The sequence below is a fragment of the Equus quagga genome, chromosome 3, assembly GCF_021613505.1.
Source record: "Equus quagga isolate Etosha38 chromosome 3, UCLA_HA_Equagga_1.0, whole genome shotgun sequence".
Taxonomy (NCBI): Eukaryota; Metazoa; Chordata; class Mammalia; order Perissodactyla; family Equidae; genus Equus; species Equus quagga.
In genome coordinates, this window is record NC_060269.1 from 153,708,034 (window position 1) to 153,728,077 (window position 20,044).

Below are 20,044 nucleotides of genomic sequence, written 5' to 3' on the forward strand. Positions count from 1 at the left end.
CAGTCTACTCGGGTGAGGAATCATCTTCAGTCCACTGTGGGGACTCCCCTCCAGTCTACTCGGGTGAGGAATCATCTTCAGTCCACTGTGGGGAATCCTCTCCAGTCTACTTGGGTGAGGATCGTCTTCAGGCCACTAGGGGGACTCCTCTCTGGTCTACTCGGGTGAGGAATCGTTTTCAGTCCACTGTGGGGAATCCTCTCAGGTCTACTGGGGCGAGGAATCGTCTTCAGTGCACCGTGGGGACTCCTCTCCAGTCTACTCGGGTGAGGAATCATCTTCAGTTCCCTGTGGGAAATCCTCTCAGGTCTACTGCGGTGAGGAATCGTCTTCAGTCCACCGTGGGGACTCCTCTCCAGTCTACTCGGGTGAGGAATCGTCTTCAGTCCACTGTGGGGAATCCTCTCAGGTCTACTGCGGTGAGGAATCGTCTTCAGTCCACTAGGGGGACTCCTCTCCGGTCTACTGGGGTGAGGAATCGTCTTCAGTCCACTAGGGGGACTCCTCTCCGGTCTACTGGGGTGAGGAATCGTCTTCAGTCCACTAGGGGGACTCCTCTCCGGTCTACTAGGGGGTGGGGGGAGCTGATTTTCAGTCCACTGGTTGGGGGAGGGCTTATCTTTAGTCCACTGGGCAGGGGGGACTTACCTTCAGTCTACTGAGGGGACTCATTTTCAGCCCACTGGAGGGACTTTCTTCAGCCCACTTGGGAGGGAGGGTTCTGTGACCTAACGCAATACAACTTTCCCAGGAGCCAAAGTTGGCAGGACAGAGAGACTTAGCAGGTAGCATTGCCTCATGGGTTCAGGACCCTTCCATGTGCCTCCCACCAAGTAGCCTCAGGACCCCAGCCCTCTGCAGTGGCCTTTCCCTGAACTCAGGAGTAAGAGTGCTCCTGTGCTCCTCCCAGCCACGTGGCCAGGCTAGCTCCTGCTTCTCACACCTCTCTCCTCCTGAGAAAGCTTTGCATATCCCTTGTTCTTTTAAAGAATGACTCAGTTTTCTTCTACCACGCAGGTGAGTCCCAAAGACAAGAGTTAAGCCAGACAGACAGGTTCAGGTCTTTCATTTTTTTCCTAAGGTCCTTCCTTTACAGAATACTGATGTCCCAATATCCCAGGAAATCAGAGATCTCTCTGCTTCTCCCTTTACTTTTGTACTTTCAATAAACCACCACACTTAACTGCTATGGGATTTCCTCTACAGGTAACTTATTAACCAGCTCACCACAGTCCAAATCAGAACACAAGGAACTATTTATTGTAGTCCTGATTTGTAATAATGACAGACAAAAAAAACTTACTTAGAATTATAAAATACAAAGGCTCAAATAAAACTAAAACATCATTTAATCTGACTCTGTCATTCAACAAGTGGGAGAATGAGGTCCAGGGAGGGGAAAGGGTTGAACAAGGCTTACAAGTTTGGGGCAGAGCCTAGAAGTGACTGCCCTTCAGGGTCCTCCATAGGACCTGAGCCAAGAACACCCCAAGAGATGGGGAATAGCTTCAAGGGAGTGGCAACCTCAACACACCCCTCAGTCCTGTGCTCTCACAGCACAGGCTGGGAGTCCCCTACTTGCACCTCCGCCTCCCCTGGGCACCTCTGCTGAAGCTGCAAGCTTTCTGGAGAAGGTGCTGCAGCTAGTCCCCATTGCCCCATGCACCCTTTCCCCTCTTGGCTCCTCTTTCCTCTACTACCTGAAGAGCAGACTCCTGAAAATGGGCGGGTGCACATGCAGGTAGCAGAGGAGAGGGCAGCTTTCTGCTGCCTTGTGTTGGAGTGACTTGGCTTCTGGCTGCCTGGATGCTCGAAGCTTCATGGGGTTGAGCCAATCAGAGGTCCAGATCAAGGATGCAGAGGTCCATATCAAGACAGTTGGAGGCCATGACCTGCTCTGCCCCACTATCCCGCTATTCTTTAGGCAGGAAAAGCCATGGGCAGGGGTTATAGCTACTTGACCCCGCTCCAGCATTTGCCAAACTAAAATCTATCAAGTAACTTGGGAAACAGCCCTGCTCCCACAGTGGCCTAAGCTGAGGGGTCAACGGTCAAAAACACGCCACCGCTGGAGAATACATCTCTGGTTATAAAAACAGACACACATAAATTAAGGACATGTTCACTCCGAAGAAAATATAAAACAATAGTTGCTCTACACACCCAACTTGGGACCGCAGGACAGTAGGCAGCATGTTATGGGTGCAGAGTGGCTCCTGAGGCCCCCACCTCATCCTGACGTGCTGTGCATACAGAGTTGGTAGAAAAGGCCAAGTGCATGGAGTGCGCAGATTTGTGTGAGTTGTGGGACCACCTGTCCCAAGATAAGCTTAACAGTGCTGAATTCTGTAACATTACAAAGTTGGAACTTATTCTACTGCAGCTGACAAACGTTAAGGGCAGTATCAGGCAGAGCAATATCGTACAAGAAATTCTCCCAAGTTCTGAGTAAGAGACCACTTGTAGTTATGGTCCCCGTGGCTGCAGAGAGAGAACTGCCATACTAAACACGGCATGAGACTTGAAAGATCAGTGACACAGGGTCATGGGAAGTAGCAAACACACACCAGCCCCTTCCTTCGTCACAATCTCTCACTGTGCTCAGACAATAATGCTGAGACCAAGGGGTCACAGCCAGTGGCCAAGCAGCACCAACAATCCCAGGCAGACAGTGGACCAGCACACGCCTCAAATCAGAACCAAGGTTTGCTTTCCTAGAGTCTCAAAAATATAACACAGAGCTCTGCACTGTTCCCTTGTCATTCCTCACACCCTGTTACTTTGAAAAGGGGCCATTCTGAATGCCCTCCCTGCCTGACCCCCCTCAGGGGTATTAGAATGGCAGGCAAACTGGGATGCCATCTGGAAGCCCTGTTCCATGTCATCCTAAAAGGCTCCAGCTGACCAGCTGCACCTGCCCATCAGGCCCTATCTCCAACAGCAGCACCCTGCCTTCTCTGTCCTCCTCCACCCCTGTAAACCACCTGCCAAACACAGCTGCGTGTGTTCATGTCTGCATTCCCTTTCTAGACAGTCAGGGACGGAGAGAGAACAGGCTCTGAAAGTCACACTCCTCTGTGCGTCCCTAGGCTCTAAACAGCAAAATGTTCAGTAAATGGTTCCTGAAATTACAAGGATCAGCAGCCCAAGGCCCCACAGGCTCCTGCAGGTGACACTGAGCCTAGGTGGCAGCCTATGCAAGTGACAGCAGGCATGACCAGGCCGATAGTGACCTGACCAACTGCTGCTACCTGCAGGCACAGCTAGGTGAGGGTCGTCTGCAGTGCTGCCTGGGTCTGTCTCCTCTGGAAAATCAGTGGCTGGGAGTCCCCTACTTGCACCTCCGCCTCCCCATTGGCACATATGCCTTCCACATAGCAGGTTCTGGCAGTGCACACTCACCTGCTCGTCAACATAGGCGTCGATTCTCTTCTGGCACTCCAGCCACTCCTCAGCAACCCTGTGTAGCTCCTCCTCAGAGCGCTGGTACCGCTGCAGCAAGGTGCTGTATGTGTCCTCATTGCAGGTATCATGTGTTGTGGTTCCCAGCCTAGGGAGAGAGGCCTTTCAACAAAAGAAAGGGGCCCAAAGGTTCTGGGCCAGTGACCAGAGGTTTGCTTCTATTTGTCACTTCCCCTCCCAATGTGACAAGTGGGACACCACTACACACCACACAAGTTGCTGTAAGTGATTAATAAGTAGATATGCAAAGCACCCAGAACAGAATCTGGCATAAAGGGGAAGCTCAAAGTAACAGCTCCTAAGAAAAAAATTAGTGGTGAATAACACTGTTCTAAAAAGAGCAAGGCATACTGATTCAGTTTACTAAACATGGAGTTGTAAACTATTTTTCCCTATTGAAATACACTAACCCAGACAAAACAATACATTTAATGAGAAATACAAAATTTGGACCTGGTTTTCAAATTAAGTATAACAGAAAATTAGATTCAACAAAAGAAACACAGTTTTATTTATTCTATATTATAGCTTAAGAAAGACGGTAACATGGCAAATGAGAAAAACAGAAAACGAAAGACACACACACAGGTAAACAATGAGGAAAATATGCAGATTTCTGAAAAAGAAGATATGGGGCAAGCGGGTGGCCTGGGATAGAGGAGGAAGCCGGGGAGAGCTCGGGGCATGGAGGTTACCATACACGTTATCATCAGAAACTGTTCATTTTCTTAGCATCTAAATAATCAACATTCGAACCAAACTAACTGTAACAAACACATCTTGACAAAGAGTTTCAAAATCAAAGACAACATTTATAATTGCTCAAGAGCACAAAGATGATGTGCAGGGTTAATAATCAGTGTTGTTTATATACAAAGAACTGGAAGCTACTCATTGGAGATCAATGAAAGACATTCTGGCATCTCCAGACAAAGGGATTCTGGGTAACTAGGCACTCATCACAAACTTTATATACATCTACTCATTCATACATACATTTACATACATATGTTCTGAAATGGAAACATGCTCATGCTAAGTAAAGATATGACTATGGCATCATGTTTACGAATGTGTGTATAAAGGAGAGGACATAGGAAAAAAAATCTAGAAGAGGCACCAAATTGTTTATAGTACCTACCTATCTTCATGATTTTCTATATTCTCAGAATTTTATTATAATAACAATCTAATAATTTATTAAAAAAAGTAAACAATAAAGCAATTTTAAAATTAAAACCTTTCCAATGGGTATAAATAGCTCCCTGTTCTCCTTTTACCTGTCTCCACTCTGGGGTAAATCACACTTGCGACTGTGTAAAAACAGAGAACTTCCAAATGAATTCATAGTTGCTGAAGCTATCTACACACATGTCTGTCTATGAAATCCACTTCAAAGAGGGAGCATGTAGAAATCAGGTGTAACTGAAAAGATGTTTAGGGAAGCCCAGAAAACAACAGAGAAAGATACTGACCCACACAGTGACTGAGGCTCTCTCAAACATCAAGGCTGTTCTTCTAAAGCTGTTTCTGTCCCTCAGGAAACAAAACCCATCAAGACACAGAACCCAGTGACTCTGAGGCTCCTCTGGGCTCTACACAGTGCCTTGGTGACCCCTAGGCCTGAGCACCGTCTTCTGTCTAGCTGCATAGCAGCCCAAGAAGTGGTGGTTTTCTCTCCACTCCTGCTTCTGCAACCTTGCTCGTCACAGACTGATTTCCACTTTTCACACAAAACCCACCATCTACATAATGCCATCCTGCCCCTCTTGTACCACCTGGAAAACTAGGATGCTAAGGGGGCACTGGCATAAGCCCAGCATGCACTTCTCTTCAGACTCTTACCAGAAGTGAGAACTGCTCTCCTCCTACACTATGATATAGACTATTTCAAGCCAATGGAGAGTAAAGCAGTCAAAGGGTCCTGGGACATCTTTGGTGGGGTAACTGGAGCACAATCTATAGGCACAGGGCTTACATTCAAGCAAAGCTGTGCTGGAATCCAGAGAGGAAACAGGAGAGCTACCAGACAGCAGGGAATATCCTCAGGGTCAAACTACATCAATGGTTCAGCAAACAGGTTACTATCTAAATATTCACTTTGGAAACACACAACAGCGCTGGAAAGATATTCATGGTAATATCTATTACAAATAATGTGTATGTGAAACAATAAGTGACAAGGAGAATGAAATAAAATCAGTTTGGGTAAGTTTACTTAAAATTAAAATTTTAATTTCAATTATAATCTTACCTAACAATTAATATTATATATTTAAAATAAAGACCTAATTGGGCAATAGGTATTCAGATCCACAATAACAAATAAGCAGTGTGTACACAATGAGGCTCCTAGTCTTGCCACAGGGACGGAAGCAGAGACTGACAGAGCTTCTGGATCCTGCCACCGACTCTCAGGCAGTACAGACAGAGGGCCTGCTGGATGCCCCAGGGGTGCATGCCTCAGGATCCAGACCCTGGGCATCAACACAGGACAAACGGCTTAGGTTCTTTAACAGATAAATTGTAAGGGAAAAAGGGGTAGGGATGGGGCACGTACAGATTAAAGAATCTCAGAAGACATGAAAAAAGGACGGGGAGTGGGGAGTCACTGTTTAATGGGAATAGTCTCTGCTTGGGGTGAGGACAAAGTTTCGGAAATAGATACTGGTGACGGTCGCCCAAAATTGTGAATGTAATTAATGCTGTTGAAGCGTACACCTAAAAATAGTTAAAGAGCTGGCCCTGTGACCAAGTAGTGGGGTTCACGTGCTCCACTTTGGCAGCCTGAGGTTTGCCAGTTCAGATCCTGGGCGCCGACCTCGGAACTGCTCATCAGGCCATGCTGTGGCGGCATCCCACATGGGGGAGCTGGAATGACCTACAACCAGAATATACAACTATGTACTGGGGCTTTGTGGAGAAAAAAAGAAAAGAGGAAGACTGGCAACAGATGTTAGCTCAGTGCCAATCTTCCTCACCAAAAAGAAAGGATTAAAAAAAAAAAAGGTTAAAATGGCAAGTTTTATGTTATCTATATTTTTCCACAATTTAAAAACATTAATAATGCAATATACCAAGAGCCATTGAACTGTACGCTTTAAATGAGTGAATTGTACAGTATTTGAATTATATCTCAATCGAGTTGTTAAAAAAAAGAGAGAGAAATAACTTTCCTAAACTAAGTCAGTTCCTTTAAATGAGGTCAACATTTGGGTAGATAATTTACGTTAAAAAAAATAAAAGGATACATCAAATAAAAATCCAGGCAAGACTATGGAAATGCACATGTGAGTAACAAGAAGAGAAAGACAGGAAAGAGCACGACTGCGCCGGTCCGGTGACAGCTCTGGGAGAGGTGTATGTCCTGGATGGGCTCGAGAGGGACTGGCTTCCAGGGACTGCAGTGGGTGGCAGCTATGGGATGTTCGCCTGCCAGTACTTCCCTTTGTGTAGTCTTTCTGTATCTGTGTTTTACTTTACAATAAAGTTAAACACAGGCCTAGAGACAAAGCACCAACATTAAAATACAGCTATGGATTTCATCTGCCCCAGAGGCGGTCATTGCTTTAGGGGCGGTGTTTGTAGACAACTTGTCACAGAACTTTTATGAGTTGTTAAATGGGTATCTGTACACTAGAAGCTCAAATCTGAATTATTCTTGGATCCCACAGAGATGTCCTCTGGGGAACTCAGAGGAGTCGCTCCTCCTGGCGTCACCAGCCTCCTGGGGAATGCTCTACTTGCCTTCTCCTCAGCTCCTCCTGTCTCTATTTCCCCCCTCCCTCACCGGCTCCTGAGAGCAACACTGTAGCTTGACTCCAAAATTAACATTTAAGACTCTAAAACACTGCCGATCTTTGAAGTCTGACCATCACTCCCAATGAGCAAATGAGAAATCCAGAACTAAAGCACAGAAAAAAAATGGAGTTTTTAAAATACGTTTCAGTTTTCTGTCACCCACCCACAGTTTGATGACATGCCCACCAAACTCACTGACTCACTAGGAAAAAAAAACCAAGGCTAAATACCCTGGAATCTTGCAGGAAAAATCCTCCCTCTAGATGCATGTCTTTTCATAAAAAGTGCGTTTGGTGGATGTGAACACTGTACCTAGGGACAAAACTACCTTCTGCATTTCAAACTCATGACTTTGAATACTCTCCTGACTCTTTTTCCTCTGTGAGGGTGGCAGTTAGAACATGCAAGTCTCCGTGCATTCACCAGGGAACGTATGGATCCTTTCAGCATGGACACAGAAGGAAAAGAGTGGGCGGGAAGCAGGCTGTGGTGAAGGGGATGCTGGAAGGGTCAGGAACCAACCAGAGCACAGGCCACACTCCCTAACACTTTGCTGCAATCTCTATACCCCTAATCCCCTTACCTAACTAGCTGTTTTTAAGGTTATTCTTCCTCCAGAGGTGAGAATGTGAAGTGAGAACAAATAGGATGTAGGAATATAGGAAATAAATACTGGGTGGATACATGGGTTTCAAGAGAAAAAAAAAGTGGTGTATAAGTCAACTACAATGATGATTTATTTACTTAAAAATCATTTCCAGGGGGCTGGCCCTGTGGCCGAGTGGTTGGGTTTGCACACACTGCTGCAGGCGGCCCAGTGTTTCGTTGGTTCGAATCCTGGGTGCGGACATGGTACTGCTCATCAAGCCACGCTGAGGCAGCGTCCCACATGCCACAACTAGAAGGACCCACAATGAAGAACATACAACTATGTACTGGGGGGCTTTGGAGAGAAAAAGGAAAAAAATAAAATCCTTAAAAAAAAAAATCATTTCCGGGCCAGCCCAGTGGCACAGTGGTTGAGTTCGGCACGTTCCACTTCAGTGGCATGCGTTCTAAAGCTCGGATCCCAGACACAGACCTACACCACTTGTTAGCCACACTACAGCAGCAACCCACTTATAAGGTAGAGGAAGACTGGAAGAGATCTTATCAGCTCAGGGCTAATCTTCCTCAGCACAAAAAATACTAATAATTTCCCTTCTTTGTGAATCTGGTCCAACTATATTTCAACATGGACATTTAAATAAAGATGACTACAGTCTGTGGAGTTATGATGCATCTATAGTGTGGAATCTGTTCACACGTGGTAAGCAGATAAGGAACAAAATCACCATGCTGCACAACTGGGGGAACTTGGGGCCTGGCTCAGCAGTGCATTGTGACAGCAGATCCGAGAGGAGCCTCCTTCCAGCCGAGCACAGCCAACTTGGAGCAAACACACCCTGGGTCAAGCCTTCTCACTTGCCCCATCACTGGGTAAATGCCCCCAAGTACTGTACCTGGTACACTCATCTTGGCACACATGATAAAGCCCCATGGATACTTTACACCGCTAAGAAGAACCCAAGCCATGAACAAAGACCTTGAGGGAACTTCTGAGAGATGAAAAGGTGTGTCTCATCCCTACGTCTAGTAACTAGGAGCCCCTTGGCACCATCAGACCCATGGTGGAGCCATTCATCCTCATCCCTCCTGCTCTTCCCACCTCTCACCCTCCCTCCTCTCATCTCCCACTTCCCTCCTCCCATCCCATCTTCCCTGTATACCCAAGTGCCACAGCATGGACTATACCACAGCCACCTGGCCAAGCCTGAGTCTTGTCAAGGTAAACTATTATGGATACCACAACTTTTCCTTATTTATGAGGAATCCGTGTTGTTAAATCTTAGTAGCATTACTATTGGGTTTGTTATTTTAGTTTAATTGTATTGCTCTTTGGGTTTTTAGCTTTCTGCCCAAAGTGCATTTTTTTCCCTGAGCCCTGTGATTTTTCTGGTAAGAACTTCCACACTACACTGGTGTTCAGATGCACACATGCTACACCACAGGGAAAAGAACCATGCTGTCGTACCACGAGGACATATGCAGATTAAGACCAAATACCTGATCTGCGACACCAGTGCTGGCAAGTTGCTCTGGAGAAGTGGCTCCGAAAAGACCAGATTTTCAAATAGATGTTTATTATGCAGTTCCCATGTCACCTGGAACTTTTTCAAGTGTTCGTTTTCCTAGTTAAAAATAAATAAATAAAAGATGTACTGAATTGACGAAGAGCAAAGAATTCCCAGGATTTCCTCCTCCCTCCACACCCACATTCCTCTACAAAGGCCCAGAACATTCTCCTTATGAGGAGTCATTGCTCCCTTTACGTCCTAAAGTACACACTGATGCAGATCTCTGACTATATGGACACGGATCCCCACTTAGCCTCCCTTCTAAATAACTTACACACAACACAGGGTGGTAAGATGCACACAGATCAAGAAGGGACAGAGAAAGAAGAGAAACAATTACCCATATTTGATGGTGATTTCTCATAATCACGCTTTCAAAACTGTATCAAAAGCCCTACTTTTCCAACAATTTAAATGCATACAAATCCTTTGATGCCAAAAGACAATTATTTCTTGCCTATTTTGAGAAATCTCCCTTTCTGACCGATGCAAATAATTTCTCCTCTAGCGATACTCCGTGAAAGGTCAGGTCTTTCGTTTCCCTAATAAACGTAGGCAAACTCATCAGTTAGAGAACAACTTTTAAACATTTGGGAGCATCCTGGCCATCACAGAGTGTGACATCAAAAGACGTCCACTTGCCCTCAACACAAGGAGACTGGGATAGATGGCACGAGTACCTTTCCTAGATGCAGCATTCACTCTTAACAGATCTTGCTACAACCATGCACGTGTGAATCCATGCTTCCATCTGTAAGCTACTTGTACACTACTTGTGTTGAATCATCTTACATTCTTGGGTAAACGTTCCTTACCTAAACAACAGACAGCTTGGAAAACTGCTTATCATTACACATCAATAGTTCTGGACTCCTCTGAATTGGATTACTCACAGTGACTAGATTTAGTAGTCTGTCCTAATTGACAATATAGCCAAACTGAGTTGAAATGATCACACCTGGAGATGTTAGTAAATGATCTAGACATGAAGATTCTATTGTTTTATCAACTGATAACTGGTTGACACAGGGGCCTGGAGAACAAGTTAAACTGATCAATTCCTATTCCCAAACACAAACATCTGTAAGATGATGTGGAGAGCACACCAGTGATATTGCTATACCACGTACATATATGCCAGTTCTGCTAGTTACAGTTCTCTTTTTATATCCTAAAAACATAAAGAAAAAGAAATTTAGCAAGGAATCTATGACATCTGCAGAGAACCTTAAGCCCTCAATTCTGTCAATGTTTCCAGTGCATGCTCCCACTGTATGTTTTACTAAAATACCAGCACCTCCAAGATCTGAATTTCATCACTCCCATTTCAAACCCAGCATCTCTCAGTGCCATTACTCAACATAGAAAAATTGGGCGGGGCAGAAGGCCAGGGCCTGGGACCCAATAAACTCAGCCCAAGGCCTGGAATGAGAAACCATTACCCAAGAATATGCCTGTAATAACACTGTGGCCACAAAATGTCAAAAGGACTCATGTCACAGATTTCAGCAGAGACCACTCTACACAGGCTCTATGCCAGCTACAGGGAGAGAAAGACTAATACAGTAGGTCCCTGCCCTTCAGGAGTCCCCAGGAGACAGAAGAGCAGGAGTTCATCTGATTTATGATTTGACTCCATGACAAAGAACATTTAGGAACTAAGGCAGCAGCCAGACCAGGCCCTCAGCAAGCTGAGGGAAGGTTCAGGGAAGGCATCCCAAGAGAGCCAAGGTCTTGCCTGGTCTCCCCCATAAATCTTCAGGACAGAGTCAGTGGTCCCTGCCAGCCAGTCTATGAGCAACTTTGGGCACTGTGTTACAACACTTGCAGGGGTGGGACCACAGCTCTGGTCTTTGGGCTCACGTTAAAGGTAACTGGATGAAGACTGATTTATGAAGATGTTGGGCATTTTTTATGAAATCTGAAGTTATATTTCCAGATGAGGCATGCAAGAGAAACAGCAAGCCCCAAACTCATTTCACAACCTGAAATCAACTTAGGATAACAACATGTGCATTATGGAGTGCTTCCTGTGAGCCAGGCACTGTTCTCAGTGCTTCCCACGTGTGAACACAGTACCAGCACCCGCAATAACCCTGAATGTGGTGCTGCTATGCCCCATCACAGGCCAGAAAGAGACTACAGAGGCTGAGCAACTTGCCAGGGCATGTGGGGACTGGGGTCTAGGAGATGGAGGAGCTGTCACAGCTGCTGTGAGAGGACGGCAGAGTCAGTGCTGCCCAAGCCAGAGGCACAAAAGAAAGCTTCTCGAAGGACTCACGCTCAGGCTTTCCCATTCAAACTAGTCTTACCTCCCATATTCAACTGCAAAAAGGTTTTTGAGGGTTTAGAAGAAGGAAAAGGAAGTGTTTAGAATCAAGTCCTACAAGAGACCTTGAGAAATAGCAGGATGTTCAATATTACTATAGCCTGGTAAGTTATGTCCTAGACGAAGGCATAATTTAAGTCTAGTCCCAACTTTATTTTAATATTTAAAATAAATAGAAAAAAATGTGACCCTATTATCCTGTTTGATCCCTGGGGCAGTGTGGAATAAACTCCACAAGCAAGTATATTTCCCACAAAAGTCACACTTTTGAAAATGCCTTTCTATGTCCAAATGCATTCCACAGGCTCTGCAGAATCAGAATAGGGGACGTTGTTCACAGAGAAGCTACTGCGGTTAGCAGAGAATAAGCCAGCAGGGTTCATACAACTGAACTTGTTGCTTCAAGAAAAACAACTATTTATAGCTGATCATAAAATTTGAGCTTTCAAGCAAAATTAGAACTTAAAAAGACTTGCACCTGCCACTGTGGCTCTGAAGCTTCCCCACATTTAAAGACCATTCTGAGAGGATCAGCGGTGATAGTAACAAAGGTCTTTTTTTTTATATCAAATATACAATCGTGATAAAAACATCACAATGATTTCACATTGACTATCATCAAGAAGATCTGCATAACTCAGTGAGTGAGCCAGTTTTTTCCAAATGACCAATGTGCCATGTTAGAAAACCACACGTGAGCAGACCATTCGAAGTGTAAGCTACACCAGTGGATTCTCATGTAACAGAGTGGGGTCAGTTCAGTGTTACGGTTTCAGGTTCTACATTGTAACTAACCATTCAGAGAGACACAGGCTCTAGTGGACTCTCAAAGAAGAACATCCACAATGATCTGAAAAGGCTATTAAAATATTGCTGCCTTTTCCAAATACATCAATAACCTCAACCAAAACAACCTATGACTACAGACTGAGCGCAGAAGCAGCTATGAGAATCCAGGTGTCCCCACCTAAGCCAGACACCAAAGAGATTCGCAAAAATGTAAATGATGTCCCTCTTCTTACTAAATATGTTTTATTTTGGAAAATAGTTATTTATTTAAAAATATGCTATTTATGGGGCTGGCCCCGTGGCCGAGTGGTTAAGTTCGCGCGCTGTGCTGCAGGCGGCCCAGTGTTTCGTTGGTTCGAATCCTGGGTGCGGACATGGCACTGCTCGTCAGACCACGCTGAGGCAGCGTCCCACATACCACAACTAGAAGAACCCACAACGAAGAATACACAACTATGTACCGGGGGGCTTTGGGGAGAAAAAGGAAAAAATAAAAAATCTTTAAAAATATGCTATTTATGCTATATAATGGGATTACTATTTTTTAAAGGATTTAATAAATTTCTCCATTTTAATTTCAATACAGTAAATTTTGACAGATAAAATCCACATAAACAAAAGCTCTTTGGCATCCTCAGTTTTTAAGTTTAAAGGGCCCATAGTCCAAAAATGTTGAGAAGTACTGCTCTGAAACACTGACTTTCAAGTTTATCTTAACTTAGTTCTGTCAATACTTAACACTGCATTGACCACCGTGTGGGCATGGAAGGATGTTGTGATAAAGTTGTGAACCTTACTGGATCCCGATTTGAACACCTCAACCATAAAAAGAAATTTTTGAGATAACTGGGAGATTTTCATATGGACTGGGTGTTAGTCAATAATAAGAAATCACTGTCAGTTTTTGTGGGTATGACAGTGGCACCGTGGTTATAGAAGATAAAGCTGAGACCTCTAGAAGTGACCTGCACGGTGCTTGACTTTACTGGCAACCTTGGATCACTGCAAAGTTACTTCTAGATTTGAGAAGGCTTCTTGCCTTTTATGCCATCTCAGCATGTGTTTCAAAAGACTTTATCTTGTTTTAGCTTTTGTTATCCACTAATTTAGTTGTTTCCCTTGAAGGAAGGAAGAGTTCAGGTTATTCCATCTGCTGTACCACTGGAAACCAAAGTGAGTATCTCTGTGTGTAAAAAAAAAGTGAAATAAATCATTGACCAAGCAGCTATATTTTGTGCTCAGAGTTTTTGAGTATTTTTCAAACCATAAGAAAACATTTCTATATAAACTGCTAGGAATTTGTTCAATAAACATGGTTCACATCAATTTTTGTTTGCTTCATAAAACAGCATTCTACTCTAAGCACCCGCAGAGGGCCTGGACTCAGGCAGCACTTTCTAGGGCACAGCAGGAGTGCTCCTCACTGCTCTGTGTGCCAGGTTCAGGCAGTGGAGGCGCTCTCAACCTTGGCTCACGTCCTCTGTCTCCTCAGGAGACTCGGGAAGGTTCAAGTGTACAGTCACAGAGGAGATGGTACCTGGATTTGGACTTCTGAGGAACAGGCAGACTTTCCCTAAGTACAGGTGGGAGGGAAAGTGCTGCAAGAGATGCAGAATGAAGGAAATAAGGCACCAAAGGAAAGTCCAGCCCTGTTCTGTAGACTGGTATTCAATTTCTCAGCCTCAGGCCTTGAAACAGGGATAATGCCCTCCCACTCACCAGCTCCTTTCTCACAATGGATACCTTCCTCAAGGTTTCAGACTCACTTACAGGAATGGCAGTGGTCTACTGCAGGGATGCTTGAGGAAGTCCATGAACCCCTTAAATAATTCATAAAATTAAGAGTATGTAAATTTTCCCAGCAAGAAGGTCTACCAACTTCAGAATCACATAAAGACCATTAGGCTTAAAATATTAGGAGTCACTGGTTACTATATTTGTTTTGAAATGTAGTTTTACCACTAAGAAAGTACCTAAAACTAGCACAGTGAACTATCATTTAATAATAAAATGTAGGTGATGATGAAAAACTCCACAGACTATTAGTAAATGGGTGCTTTTTATAATAGTCATAAAGTGTAAATGGCTTCTCTCTCTGGGGAGCATGGCCTCCTTCCAACCAGCAAGTGTGCTGAGGCTGTCTAGGATCAATGCCCAGCTTACCCCATTTCCATTAACTGTATTTCTACTACTACATGCCTCCTTCCACCCATTTATGGTAAACTTAAGCTTTTTTTGGTGAGGAAGATCGGCCCTGAGCGCACGTCTGTTGCCAATCTTCCTCTTTTTTTTCCTCCTCAAAGCCCCAGTATGTAGTTGTATATCATAGCTGTAAGTCATTCTAGTTCTTCTATGTGGGATGCTGCCACAGCATGGCTTGATGAGCAGTGTGTAGGTCTGTGCCCAGGATCCGAGGCTCCATGAATCCCTGGCTGCCATAGCGGAGCCTGTGAACTTAACCACTTGGCCGTGGGGCTGGCCCTGGTAATTTACTTTTTGAGGTGGTCAAAGACCCAACAAGAACACACTTGTTTGTCTCCTCCGTTAGGATTGAAAGACGCTTACAGGGTGGGATGGCGTCTTATTTGATTCTGTAAACCCATCCTTAACCTAGTGCTGGACTGCTGAGTGAATCAGTGACTGAGAGCCACAGGGCTGTGCACAGGCGCTCTCTAGCCTTCAGGCTCTTCATGTGCACTCAATCAAATAAAAGCCTTTGTCTACGGTGACAACGCAATTAACAGCTTAAAATACAAACCATTTCTCTTTCTTTTCCCTATTAACACATACGCTGTTCCTCACCTCATACTGTCCCCATTCCTCATTCCCTAGGCCTCAAGGTCCCCAAACAGTATTTCTATGATGTATCACCCAGATATCAATCCACTCAATGCTTTTATTCAGCAGCAAAGTCCAGAGAAAAGAGAAAGAAGAGAAATCAGGTTCTCTCCTGAACTCGCCAGAGGAGGGGAGGGTCTGTGACAGGGCACAAGATCAACACACAAGCCTCAAAAACTTCATCCTGCCACAGAGTTCTCAACAAAACCAAAGAAAAGGCGGCTTCCTCTCTTACCAGAGTGCCAAGGAAGGTGCTGATGGTCCGTGCCGCCTGGCAGAGGGCGCCGTACTCCTCCAGGAGGAGAGAGATGAACTGGTGTGCCTGTGGAGGGCCCTGCAGGGCAGACGGCGCTTTCACTTTGGATGCGGCCGACAACTGCCGGAGGAGTCGGACCTTCATCTCCAGCACATACTCTCTGGCTTGTTGTTCCAACCGTTGGTACAGCTGGTAGGGGTCCCTCTCACAGAGCCTGCAGAGAAAAGAGAGTCACGACTCACCCGGGACCAGCCCACATAGGTCCCCTTGATGGAACCATTTTTATATCAGTGAGCATCTCTTCTGAAGCATTTCCACAGGCGCCCACCTAACAAGAACCATCTTCTCACAACAACCTGTCAACTGTATAATCACCTCACTCAACAGCAGGGGGATCCCAGGCACAGAGAGCGTCAGCAATCTCTTCAAAGTTGTCAGCTAACACTTGGAAAAACTGACATTTATTGAGAGCTTACATTGTGCCAGCTGTTTCTCACATGTATTAACTCAGTTAATCACTCAGTTAAACACTGAGGCCCACATAGGTGGAGCAAGTTGTTGGAACTCACACTGCCAGCAGGTGGCAGAGCATACACATCAGCGCCTCTGCAGCTGGCTCAAGATGCATTTTCTCAACCAGGCGACAATTAAAAACATACGAGACTGAAGACAACGATTTTTTTTGAGGAAGATTAGCCCTGACCTAACATCTGCCGCCAATCTTCCTCTTTTTGCTGAGGAAGACTGGCCCTGAGCTAACATCCGTGCCCATCTTCCTCTACTTTATACATGGGATGCCTACCACAGCATGGCTTGACAAGTGGTGCCATGTCCGCACCCAGGATCCAAACCAGGAAACCCCGGGCTGCTGAATCACAACATGCAAACTTAACCTGTGCACCACTGGGCCAGCCACGACAACAATTTTTGAATGCTTCTTTGTTAACAGGTGATAAGCAACCACCCCAGAAGAGGTGAGACCTGGGTTGGAGGACTGCAGCAGACTGCTTTTCCCTCTTTCTAGGAATTCAGTACACAATCCAAATGGGCTTGTATGATTTATATAATCAAGGAAACTTTACAGACAGTATCTCTCTTTTTAAATTACCCCAACAAAAAAACACTGAAAGTGTTGAAATAAAATCTGTAAGCTGAAGAGCAGGGCAAAAATTAATACAGGCCCCCCACCAGGCCATAAGAACAATTAACATTTTCATGAATTTCTTTCCTAACTTGGACACAAATCCACTTTTAAAAACTTGTTCAATGGCATTTGATATTACTGTGTTTAAAGTGGTCACTTCTCTTAATTGCGCGCTTCTGAGGAACCTCTAAGATAGAGGACCACTGAAGTAACACCTACAACATCCATCTACGACCCATCACCAGGAGGGACCACTGGGAGCTCAGCACTTTATTAGACACAAGTTACCATATATGGTCAAAAGAGAAGAATGTAAGTTGTCATCTATTCCATTTTTAAGTTACCACACTACCTAGGTTGTAAAGGACAAGAGCTAAGTAAAATCCTGCAATGGAACATGTGAAGCCTTATATAAAATGTGGCTAAAGAAACAGTACAAATTGATGGGATTTGCATTATGGTTAGTACATTTCAGAAAGATATGTTAATTTTTTAGCATAACAATTTAAATTTTAATTACTAGTAAAACAACTGTCCTCTGAAACAGAATGTATTTCGTCTGTTAAGGGAAAGCCACAGAAGACTCAAACGAGGTTTGAGGTTCAGAGATCAAACCCTGAATACACTGGCCAAATTCATCAACTCGTTTATAAAACCGATGGCCAGTCACTCCTCCTGCCTCCAGGATAAGTTCTACTGTACAGCAAACGAGAGTTCATAAAGTCCTCAAAGGCGCTGCACTCAAAATGTGAGAAAAAGAAACCCAAAGGAGAACTGATCCATGAAATGTTTAGCTCAAATGTATTGCTTTTATTTGGAACATTTCAAAAAGAGAAAAAAGATGCTACAAACTATATGGAAGAACAAAAATTATGTCCACCTCAAATTCTGTATTGTCACTGGGCACAAGGTATCTGCTGAAGAACAGACCCTGTGCTACAAGCCACTCCGATGTGAAAAACACCCACACAGACAGCCCTGGCTACGGCTGGCTCTCCACACGCTATGTGAGCGCTCTCAAGTTGCCTGACCTCACAGAGCCTCAATTTTCTCACCTGGTAAATGGGATAACTGCTTTTCCTCCTTGGGTTGATAAATGCTAGAATGCTTGAGAAAGTGCTTAGCATCATCCCTGACACAGTAAGTACTCAAACGGTGGCATTACTGTCAGTCTCAACATTGAGAAATGACAGAAACACGTCAGTTCATTTTTTATTATATAGGCAAAAAGCGTTTCATCAGGATTGGAATCTGAAACTCGACCCAGAGTCTGTCTGCTGAAGAAGTGCAATGCACGGGGGCTGAGCAAGCACAGCCAAGCTTTCCTGGATCCTGGAAGGAGATCCCACTCGAACAGAGGGGAGGCTCCCTGGAGGTGTCTGCCAGGCTCCCTGGGCAGCAGGTCAGGGAGAGACATGACACATGGGCAACGTGTACCTATCCACGAGCTCCTTCACCCCCTCCTTGTCGGGCACGAGAGACTGGTCTTGGTCGTCTGCCAGTGGGGTCCCCGCCTGACGATAAATGCAGCGGACCATGTAGCGCACTTCTGACCAGTAGTTCTGCAGCTGCTGAGGTTCCCGGTCTGTCTCTGCTGAAATTTCTCTGTGAGACGGCACAAGAACAAGGAGGTCAGGGGTTGACAAGTTAACACAATCTGTATCATTCCCACACTCTCCAGATGGCCTGAGGTGACAGAGGATGGGAAACGGCCAGCACTTTCCATCCACAGGCAGGCCCTTCTCATTCCATTTGCCTGCTCCCACCCTCACTCCTCCACCTTGCTCAGCTCCCAGAGCTGGCTCCCAATCTGCCGTTGCTGCAGGGAGGACTGAAGACCTGTGTCCCAGCACAGGCCCGAGGGTACCCTCGGCTGTCCAGTTCCTGAGACCTTCATCTCAAGAAGATTTCAGGCCCTCCTTGCAGGACAGGAATGTCCACATCTATTGCCCCAAATCAGGAATGCTGACATTCCCCTCAATCTCCCTAACCTTCGCCGTAAAGGTGCCCATCAGGCAGCTCTCACTCCACAAAGCCCCTGGTCCCCACTCAGCTCCATTGGCTTCTGTCCTAAGATGAGGCACAAAGCCGGTTCAGGACCCCTGAGTCCGGGCTTCTCTTCCCCTCTGTCCTTCAGCAGCTGCAGTGGCCAGCCTCCCTAGCCCTCCAGGTAAAAGGCATCCCCCATGTCTACTGACCCCGACCTTAGATTCTAATGATTTCGGTATGCCTCCTCTCCCCTTCTGAGGACTAGCTTCCTCTTGTTAATCCTCAAGGGCAGGAATGAGGAATGAACCTCATTCATCTGGTTCTTCCTCACAATATCCAGGCTACTGTCTTACTCTCAGGAGTGGCTCAAATGTGTGTTGTCATTTATAGAAACACCCCCATTTCCTGTTACAGCTCCAACTCGGATGAGGTTTGCCCCTGCACCCGTCTGTCTCTCCGTGGTACCTGCGCTCACTGCAGGCCTCACAGGCACATGCCGCATCTGCGGGGGCAGCACCGCCTAGACCCGCCGAGGGCAGCGTCTGAGCACCAAGAGCTAGCCTCCCGCTGCCGCCTGCTTCCGGGTGTGATCCGCCAAGAGGGGAATGAAGAAGAAAGTCTTGGCTCTGCTTGAAAAACAGAATAGAATAGACTAGTTATGTTCAGAAGTTCATGGCACAAATTTGTTACTAACTGTTCAGAAAAATGCCTGTTAGAAGAAATTTAAAACCCAGACATGGAAAATAACTGACATTACACAGGACACGTTTTCTCTCCAACAGCCAAGATTTTTGTTTGGAATCAACTAGTTTTCTACTTTCTGACAGTTATATCATAATCACATGAGGACAGTCAATGTATTTCTTTCATTCTTTAAAAGACAGCAGTTCTACTCCCAGTGTCCTAATCAGTATACACAGTATCAGATCAACTGCAATGGGCACCGCCACAAAGTGACATGCCCACAGTTACCCACTATGGCGATTACTGGAAACTAGTGGTCACTCCAAGCCAAGTATAAAGTGGCCGGGAGCAGAGGCCTCTCTGTCCCGTGGAATCCCACAAGCTGTACGGAGAGAACATGAGGGTACAGGAGGCTTGAGAAAGAGAATGCTCTGGGCAAAGACTGCAGGATGAAGCAGGCTCAAACCCAACAGTACCTAAAAGATTTTACCAACAGCCACTACGGAGAACACAGATACGACCTTATGCCCTACCCCACACACCTCTTTCCTCCCTCAATTTCTCCAGTCTCAGAA

General features: G+C 45.4%; 1 protein-coding gene across 1 annotated transcript in view; it reads right to left on the reverse strand.

The window, feature by feature from the left end:
* FAM193A (family with sequence similarity 193 member A) overlaps positions 1-20,044 on the reverse strand; it is a 112,971-nt gene that overhangs the window by 70,918 nt on the left and 22,009 nt on the right. Inside the window, exons 2-6 of the mRNA XM_046656464.1 lie at positions 19,251-19,411; positions 18,234-18,401; positions 15,632-15,866; positions 9,370-9,494; positions 3,403-3,550 (exon numbers count right to left, since the gene is read on the reverse strand). Of these exons, the coding sequence (XP_046512420.1) occupies positions 3,403-3,550; positions 9,370-9,494; positions 15,632-15,866; positions 18,234-18,401; positions 19,251-19,411 (837 nt within the window). The remainder of the gene's footprint in view (positions 1-3,402; positions 3,551-9,369; positions 9,495-15,631; positions 15,867-18,233; positions 18,402-19,250; positions 19,412-20,044) is intronic.